Raw genomic sequence first — 9,729 nt, 5'->3', positions numbered from 1 at the left:
TTGCGTGGGTGGGCCAATTAAGGCCCGCCCAGTGTGACACGCATACAGAAGTGCTGGCCGTTCCCTGTGTAGGAAGGGGAGTAGGCTGAGTCAGGGCCTGCGCTCTTTTGCACATGTGCACGAAAGAGCACAGAAATTTCTGAGGCACAGAGCTGCCTCAGGGAGATTAGTTTGATTTTTAAAAATTTTAATGAAGATAAAAATATCTTTAAGACATGTCCCCTCATGTGACAGTGTCACATGAGCTGGGACATGTCAATGAATTTTAATTTAAAAATATATTTAATTTATAAACCCTTCATGAAACTTCATTCCGTCCATGGATGAGGTTTCATGATAAATACGAAGGCCACCTGGGCTCTTCGCCTGCCTGCCAACCTTAAGGTTGGACGAGTAGCATAGTTAATGATCTTAATTGGAATCTAAATGGCCTTAATAGGCCTTTGACAGTTCAGCAGGCTCCCAGCACTGAGGATCTGAATGAGGCGCGATGACAGGACGCACACCCGACGTCACTGCACGTCATTTTATGCATCAGTGAACACAAGATTCTGGCCCATATGTATAATTTGAAACTCTAGAGCACACTAGTCCCCATAATGCTGCCAATCAGAGAGAAAAAAAAAACATTTATCCCCAATTTAGGTTCTGGTCCTGGTCATCTCACTCTTCATACAGATACATTTATATCGTCTGGTTAAGTAATGTCTAAAATTTTCATTCTTTTCAAATCCCTCCATGGCCTCACCCCTCCCTATTTCTATAATCTCCTCCTGCCCATGACTGACTGATATATCTGCACTCTAATTTTGGCCTCTTGAGCTTCCCCAAATTTAAATTGTTCCAACTTTGTTGATCATGCCCTCAGCTGCCTGGGCCCTAAGCTTTGGAATTTCCTCCCTGAAACCTATCTGCTTCATTTTCCCTCTCTAAAGTTACTCCTTAAAACCTACCTCTTTGACCAAGCTTTTAGTCATCTGCCTAATATTGCCTTATGTGACTTGATTTCATATTTTGCTTTATAATGGCCCTGTAAAGTGCTTTGGGATGTTTTATTACATTAAAAGGTGTTCTAGAAAAGTTACTAACGCTGTGTTCCTTTTTTCAATGTGGATATAGTAGGTTAATGATTATAGTATTGGAATGGCAATACAATGGGCAGGAATTAAAATTCCACCATGCAAGTTGTGAAATATAATGCAGGTTATGTGGTACTGGAATAAAAATGACAATGGAAGCTACCAGTTCACTAATGCCATTCAAGGTGGAACCTGCTTCCTCACAGCTTATATACGATCACTAAGCTATTAAAAACTATTGTGGATAAAGGGGAACCAGTGAATGTACCACACTTAGATTTCCAGAAGGCATTTGATAAGGTGACATCAATGGTTATTGCAGAAAGTAAAAGCTTATGTTATAGGGGGTAACATATTGGCATGGATAGAAGATTGACTAGCTAACAGGAAACAGTCTTTTTCTGGTTGGTGGGAATGAAACGAATGGTAAGCCACAGGAATCAATGGTGGGGCCTTAACCTTTTATAATTTATATAAATGACTTGGATGAAGGGACAGATGGTATATGGTTGCTAAATTTGCTGATGGCAAAGACAGGTAGGAAAGTAAGTTGTAAGGAGGCTACAAAGTGACATAGGTTAAGTGAGTGGGCAAAGACCTGGCAAATGGAATCGAATGTGAGCAATTGTGAAATTGTCCATTGTAATTATGTCAGAAGCAGTTCAGAGAAGGTTTACTAGGTTAATACCAGGAATGGGTGGGTTGTCTTGAGGAAAGGTTAGGCTTGTATCCACTGGAGTTCAGAAGAAGTGGTGAGTTGGTCAAAACACTTAAAGATCCTGAGGGGTCTTGACAGAGTGGATGTGGAAAGGATCTAGAACTATGGGTCATGGTTTAAAACTAAGGGGGTCACTCATTTAAGACACATGAGAATTGTTTTTCCTGAGGGTGTGTTTTTTTGGAACTCTTCCTCAAAAGGCAGTAGAAGTCTGAATATTTTTAAGGCAGAGCTAGATAAATTATTGATTAACAAGGAAGTGAAAGGTTATTAGGTAGGTGGGAGGTTACAGTCAGATCAGCCATGATCTTATTGAATGGTGGAGCAGGCTAGAAGGGCTGAGTGGCCTATACCTGCTCCTAGTTCATATGTTTTAAGTAAAGACACTAATTTTACTATGCATTAGGCTCACCACCACCACCTTTATGCTGTTCAACTTGATCAGAATTGACTGAAACCCAGGTTTGAGATTTTAAACTTGTTTAGAAGAATGTATATTAGTCATGACTTGTGCTTTTCAAAGGTAGGTTAAATCATACATTGGTTATATTTTTGTTAATTAACTGCATAGTCTCATTGATTTAAGATAAAAGTGGAGCAGTCCATGTCCAAATGCAGCAAGACCTTGACAATATCCAGGCTTGGGCTGACAAGTGGCAAGTAACATTCACGCCACGCAAGTGGCAGATAATGACCATCTTCAACAAGAGAGAATCTAACAATCTCCCTTTGACATTCAATGGCATTACCGTCACTGAATCGCCCCACTATCAACATCCTGGGGGTTACCATTCACCAGAAGCTGAGCTGGACTAGCCATATAAATACTGTGGCTACAAGATCAGGTCAGAGGCTAGGAATCCTGCAGCGAGTAACTGACCTCCTGACTCTCCAAAGCCTGTCCACCATCTACAAGGCATAAGTCAGGAGTGTGATGGAATACTCTCCACTTGCCTGGATGAGTGCAGCTCCAACACTTATCAACTTTACACCATCTAGGACAAAGTAGCCCACTTTATTGGCACCCCCACATCCCAGAAATGAATTTTAAAAATATAGGAGGGTTACTGAAAGCAATAACATTTCTTAAAAAACAATGCTTGATAAAATGGTTGAAGCTGTAAAAGCTTATTTAGCAAGTAAACCAATGCTTCAGGTCTGCCCCAGTACAGGATTATATAAATTAATGTATCTCATTATGGAGTTGGTTTAGAACAGTGACTAGCAGTTTGAAAGAGGATCAAAATTCTGAAGCCGCTTAAAGAAAAATGGCACCTTTCACAAATTCAGGACATCTCATACTACTTCATAGCCACTGAATTACTTTAAATGTAGTCACACATGTAGACTAACAAGGCACAGCAAGATCACCCAAATAGCAATGAGAATTGTTTGGCGATGTTGACTGAAGAATAACTCAGTAATATTTTTGAATGTCATTTATTAGAAAATCAATAATCTTTCTTTATATTAAATATTCTGCTAAATTTCACTCCTCATTTGGGAGTTTGTCACAGTACCCAAACAATACAAAAAAGGATAATAAATTGTATAAAAACATGAATATGTAAAACAAAGTACATAACTAATCTAGTTACAATATAAAAGTCAACAAATGTCTAGTTACTGGAAACTTTGAAACCAAAGTACATTTCTGTTCAAACTGCAAACCAGGAATAAAATAATTCATTGTTTTGATACCTTTAGGCCTATTTTAAAATTTCACTCTAAATTAGTCCTGCCAATGTTCAAGACTACCAAATTATTTTGCTACTGGTTGAGCATGACTCAAACAGGTACCATTTTGTGCCTAGTGTAAAAAAAAAGAGCAGTTTTAGAAAAGTGTTATTTTAATTTTTAGATTTAAAAATAATTTGCTATAAATCAACCATAATATTACATAATGCAGCAGATTCAGCTGTGTGTGGACAAGCTTTTAAACATTGCAGGGTTACATCTAGTCAGTTTGTTCATAAATTTTCTTTATGCCAATCCCTGGGATAATAGGTGTACAGCTACATTTAGTGAGATTCGTTACACTTGAAAGTTCAAAGTAAATAAAACCTTCTCGGTTTATTCAAAGCACTCACTATTTTGCAAACTAACCAGGAGACTTTGAATTAAGTCCACTTTAGATCTTCAAATGAATTCCAAAGTACCACCATTTTAGAAGATTTATAATAAATGCAGAAAATTACTTCAGTGTCTGTTCATATAATAAGCCAACATGCACTCAAAGCAGAAGGAATGCTGGATGATCTTTCACATGACAGCTTTCAGTACATGCTCAAAATGTGTAGTGATCTGCTTCTACTGATTCACTCTTAAATCAGTTCTGGAACTTAGCACACAAAATTATTAACTGGAAACTGAACTATTTTGGGGGGAAAAAAAGAGTAGATTCCCTAATGTTTCTTCACCCTGAACTCTCATATCTTATTGAGATAATGGAATGAGACACAATTGCTGAAACCTTATTATAACTAACTTCTTTCCAGAGTTGGCTGAAATTCAGGTAGAGTCAAAAGAACTAATCAGACCTACTTAAATCAGTTTCCAGATGTTTGTAAAGACAACATTTGAATATTCATCTTAATATAATCTGTACAATGCAGTCAAAATTGTCCTTGTCAAATATATCCATATCAATGTTTTTACTTCTGGATTCTATAAAGAATCTTGTCATTTCTTTAATAGTGCACAGTCAATGGGAGGAAGAATAAATGCCTGAAGTGACTAGGTTCAGCCAACCCAGCTGTATGCACGGCACTCTTTTTCTGGATGAGAGCGATACACAATCCGGTAGCCACAATCCATCTGGACAGGCTTACATTTCTTAGGCCATGAGGTTGGTCTCATTGGTCTGCGCAGGAGAGAGAAAAACAACCTATTTAAATGAGTTCTCAATCTATGTAACCTAAGTAACATCAAATAAATCAATAGCAAGATAATAGACTTAAGACAATTGCTTAAAATTTGTTTAAAATTTCATTGAACAAAGAAAATGTGTATTACAATGTCAGCAAAAGTCTACATTGTGTTAGCTTGCAATTTAGCTACCATTTATATAGCATCTCTAAAGTAGCAATTGTCCTAAGGCTCTTTACTAAGTGGAGGAAATAACCTTGATAGTAGGTATGCAAACCATGTCTAAAGAATTAGGGGCACACTGGCAGTTCAGATGAAAAGTTTTTTTTGGACAGTTAGAGAGGAAATTTCAGAGTAGGGATGAAAGCTTTGCTTCATTGGCAAAATGCTAGAGGTAGGATGGTGGGGGGAAGAAAAAGGTGATGAGGACGCAGATGAGGTCAGAATGAGAGAGAAAATGGGGAGAGGGGAAAGAGGAATCTGAAGTTTGATTGTGGGGAGGGGGACAGGGTGTTAGCATAGACGGCAAGGATGAGGGTGATGGTCAAATGGAACTTAGGACATAATAGTTCATGGATGACTGGGTTTTGAGCCAGTTGCAGTTAAGAGGTTGGTAGAAAGGACATTTCAGAAATTAAGGCAAAATGTGAGAAAAATTGAGAATGAGGACTTCAGTAATGGGGCTGAGGCAGCTATCTTGGTGATAGCTAGGATGTGGGATTTCAAACTCAGCTTAGAATTGAGCAGTATGCCTACAATAACTAGCTTTGCATTGTCTGGCTAAACTCAAGTGAGTGGCCAGGGATGGGAATGGAGCAGAGTTTATGGTGGGTGTCAGCGATTATGGTTTTGGTCTTCAAATCAAATTAAATGTGCAAAATAAGTTTCCAGAATCACTTCACTGGTTGTCTTTTATACTTAACAGTCCTAAAAATATTTCTCCCTCTGTCTGAACATTTGTACTCAAATAAAGCTCAAGATAAAAGAAATATTACATGCTACTTCAGTACCAAACTTTTACCACTTCTACAGCTATAGAGAGAGAGAGAGAGGCTTTGCACAGCCAACTAGGGTTCTGGGGATAAAGGCATCGTTGGCTCAAACAGCATTTGTCACCCTCAAAGGATGCTGGTGGGCTGACATTTATTGTAGCTACTTCAGAGGGCAGTTAAGAGCCATGTTGTGTGGGACTAGAACACATAGGCCAAACTAGGTAAGGAAGAGAGGTTTCTTTCTCTATAAAAGGGCATTAATGAACCCTTTTTTAAAAAAGATAACTTCACAGTCAATTCATTGATATATTCCCCCCTCCCCCCTGCCGAACAGAATTCAAATTCTCAGACTGCCATTCTCTAGATTACTCAACCAGTGAGAATCCCTATGCTACCATACATCTCTACTTCTATATTTCAAAGTGGGGTAAGTGAACAAATTCAAATTCTCAGTTTAACCTTGCATTGCTATTAGCAGTACTGGATGAAACTGAAAGTTATTGGACTCCTGCTTTAAAAAAAAAAGACCAAATTGCAGAACTTCCAGGGAACTGGGAAAATTAAAATGGGGAGGGAAAATCATTTGGAAAGAAGCTAGCACCTTTGAAAATGGTCAGCAGTTGCCAATGATGTAAAAGTTAAATACACTCACGTGACACAGAAGTAACCTCCCTCTGCACAGTAACACTTGTCACAGCCTCTTTCAAATTTCTGACCTGGTTTGAAAATCTTGTCCTTGTGTTTGCATTTTCCTGCAAGTAAAGAATATTGACGTTAAAATAAAAATATGTTGGTCAGTCCACCTGCATTGGTCAAGATTAAGCACATTGAGGATAATTTTATGTAGGATTGCCCCTTGTTGAGAATGGTCCTCCAGGCCTACCCATTTCACACTATTTGCTTTAGTCCAGGAGTGACAAAGTAAATGTACAGTAAGGGTTCAAATTTTGGAGCAACATCAGCAGTGACGTTTTTTTCCCTGCATATAGACTATCCCACTTACCCGGATAAGTGAGTCTGTACAACTTGGATATTTGCACTTTTCATTAGAAAAATGGGATGAAATATTCCCTCTCTGAATTAATATCAGGATTGCTAATTTAGATGGAGTTTAGCAGGGTCCACAACAGCACAACGCAAGGTTTAGTAACAGTCTGGTATGTTGATGGCCTGTTAAGTAACTTTTAGAGAGAGAAAAAATGATTCATTGGCGTTTCAACAAGTCATTATTATCTGATTAAACGGACAGTCTGAATAAAGCACACTGCATCAGAATAAGGGTTTGAAAGCACCCCTTAACCTTGCCTTTCTATTGTCCTTCTAGCGCGGATGAAGCGCTAATACTGGCTACTTGCCAAGAGAGGGCTGTGTTGGAATAGTCAAGGAAGGGGATTAGAATAGTCGCACACAATATTTTAACTCCTTTAACTACATTTGCACGAGTTTGACTATTATCGAAAGTTGGTAATGTGATTGCATTATTGAACTTAAAAAGGATTTCAGCCAACCTTCTGCCAGTAAGGCACATTATATTCACATGTGCAAATTCAACATGGTTTCAATCAACCATGATATTGTTGCCCACTCTGAGTGGAGCGCCACACCTCCTGCAAGAGCCATTTCTCTGTTGCACCTCATCCATTAAGTGGAAGTTGGATGTTTCTCATCTGTAAACAGTGAATTTGGCAATGTGTATTGGCACCACCATAAAAACAAGAGCATCTCAGTCTCCAGTAGGCGCCGAATGCACAGTTGAAACCAGCAGTCCGCTAACGCTCCAATTTCAGCTTTCTTTCCCATTAATTGATTTTTTTTTAAAAAAAAGTCTGACTACCCACTGCCTTGTCCTGTCCATTGCCTCTCCGCCCCGCTTCTAACCTAAGACTACTTGTTTTTTTTTAAATAAGTGATTAGAGTAACTCTATACACATTTTATTCCAACATTCACCGTTGAACAGTGTCGGGACAAATAGCAAATTAGAAATCACTAAGTCTGAAATTAAGAATATTAATGCTGAAATACACAGCATGGGTAAAATTGTCCCTATTTCAGGCGTACACTAACATCTTTGGTGACCGACGTTGCATTTTTCAGCATTCTACTGCCTTATTTGGAGATTAAAATATAAAAAATTTACTTGTAGCCCAAAGTAACTGCGTCGAATATTCATCTTTTCCAAAATTTGCAAAATGTAATTCGTTGTGTGTGTGTGTTAACGGTGCCCGGAGTCTCCTAACACACATCGGTGAAAAAAAAACTCCCGCCAGCTCCTTTGGGATGAGCGGGAGTCTGAATGCACCGACTCCACTACACAGTGTGGTGCCCTCGGCTCAAAATACTTCAGAAAATAAGTTTTACCAAATAGCTGACATTTTGTAAAGGCTAAATTTTACTGTAAACACAAATAATTTGACGATCTAAAAGGTTAGTTTTTTTTTTCCCCCCTCACAAAAGTCGATACAAAAACATGCACTTATGCTTGAGAACCTGACTGGAGCAAGACAAACCTCATCGTCAATCCGAGACCATGGATATAGAAATCACAGAAATTTAACAGCACGGAAGTCTAATATAGACCATAAGGTAACCCAGAAACTGGGAACACATATTGCAGGAGGTAGGGTCGGCTACAAGATCAACAGTGACCCAGTGGCAGAGAAACACCTGGATCCCTCATCGTCCCTTGTTACACTCAACAAATCTTGGGAGTCTTCCCATCATGAACTTGATATATTCTTCCCATTTTCCTGGTTCAGCAGCACTCAACCCCAAGTCAACACTTCCCCTACTAACATACAGAGCCTGCTCTGTCTCCTTTTGCACTGGCTGCAATATGTACACATGGCAGCGTCTTCGGGAGGGCTCCTGGTCACATTTTCCTTACCTAGACCGTGATAGACCGCTGCCTCGGAGTGGCTCGACACCCAGAGCAGGATCAAACCGAAGCAGAGCACTGCCAAGACGGTCAGCCGGTGCCAGGAACAGCCAGGAGCCATCACGGTGTCACACACAGAGAGGTAGCTTCAGCCCAGACCAAGAAGACGGTAAGCGGACTGAGCGTCAGGCTAACGGGTCCGGCTTTATATAGAGGCAGCCGCCGGCACCTGGAGTCTCCCCCCGGCGGTACTCGGATCCCTTCTCAGAATCGCTGCCAGGAAAAGTCATTTCCTCCCTGGTGTGTTTTGCTGGGGCTCGCACTGGCTGTTTTGATGATTGCAAACACACTGAAGCCTGCAGCTGTCTCCCTCCGGAGAGCGCCAGCCCCCAAACACCAAATATTGATTTAGTTCACAGCGCCAGGAATCCGTAACATTTCCTCCCCCTTTCGCCACCGCCAGCCAAAAGCGTCGCCACCTCCCATGGCAACAAGTGGCCGGGTTCGCCCTTTCTTCCCGGCAGCAGAAACAGCAAGTGCAACCCAGGGTGCATTGATCTAGGTACCTGTAGCTATCACCCCGCTGCACCGGTATCATTTGATATTTACCGAATTGTTACAGCACAGAAGGAGGCCATTCGGCCCATCATGCCTGCACTGGCTCTGGGAATGAGCAACTCACCCAGTTCCATTCCCCCACCTTCTCCCCCCCCCCCCCCCCCCCCCACTAACCCTGCGTTATTCCTTTTCAAATAACAGTCTAATTCCCTTTTGAATGCTTCAATTGAACTTGCCTCCACCACACTCTTAGGCAGAGCATTCCAAACCCTGCATAAAAAAGTTTTTCTTCATATAACTATTGCTTACTTTACTAATTACTTTAAACCCGTGGCCTCTCGTTCTTGGTTCTTTCACCAGTGGGAATGGTTTTTCCCAGTTAGCTCTGTCCAGACCCGTCATGATTTTGAATACCTCTATCAGATCTCCTTCAAAATACACCAAATTTACAAATCAAAATAATGCCTTTAACCCCTAACCTTGGTGTCCTAATACATGGAGAGACTGTTAGCTAATATAAAAGGGAATTCAAACATCTTCTGTAGGTATATAAATGATAAAAGGAGGAGTAGGGCCTCTTACACATTGAGGTAGGGGGCATGGCTGAGGCACTAAATGAGTACTTTATCAAGGAAGAA

General features: G+C 40.3%; 1 protein-coding gene across 1 annotated transcript; it reads right to left on the bottom strand.

Annotated features, from left to right (window-relative positions):
• Positions 1–3,227: 3,227 nt before the first annotated feature.
• Positions 3,228–8,863, bottom strand: LOC144681302 (uncharacterized). Its single transcript, XM_078542905.1, has 3 exons — positions 8,543–8,863; positions 6,310–6,409; positions 3,228–4,660 (listed from the first exon to the last, which is right to left on the bottom strand). The coding sequence occupies exons 1-3, from the start codon at positions 8,652–8,654 to the stop codon at positions 4,540–4,542; spliced, it is 333 nt and encodes a 110-aa protein (XP_078399031.1). The 5' UTR covers positions 8,655–8,863; the 3' UTR covers positions 3,228–4,539.
• Positions 8,864–9,729: the final 866 nt, after the last annotated feature.

The sequence above is a fragment of the Cetorhinus maximus genome, chromosome 6 (genome assembly GCF_964194155.1).
Source record: "Cetorhinus maximus chromosome 6, sCetMax3.hap1.1, whole genome shotgun sequence".
In the NCBI taxonomy this organism is placed as follows: domain Eukaryota; kingdom Metazoa; phylum Chordata; class Chondrichthyes; order Lamniformes; family Cetorhinidae; genus Cetorhinus; species Cetorhinus maximus.
Note: the sequence above shows the minus strand (reverse complement) of the source record. Positions and strands in the feature narration are given on the sequence as shown.

Excerpts from the sequence above, each read along its gene's own strand:
- LOC144681302 (XM_078542905.1), bottom strand. The coding sequence starts at position 8,654 with ATGGCTCCTGGCTGTTCCTGGCACCGGCTGACCGTCTTGGCAGTGCTC. Across the intron at positions 6,410-8,542 it reads AGCGGTCTATCACGGTCTAG|GAAAATGCAAACACAAGGAC; the intron begins GTAAGGAAAATG and ends CTTTACTTGCAG. Across the intron at positions 4,661-6,309 it reads GGAGGTTACTTCTGTGTCAC|ACCAATGAGACCAACCTCAT; the intron begins GTGAGTGTATTT and ends TCTCCTGCGCAG.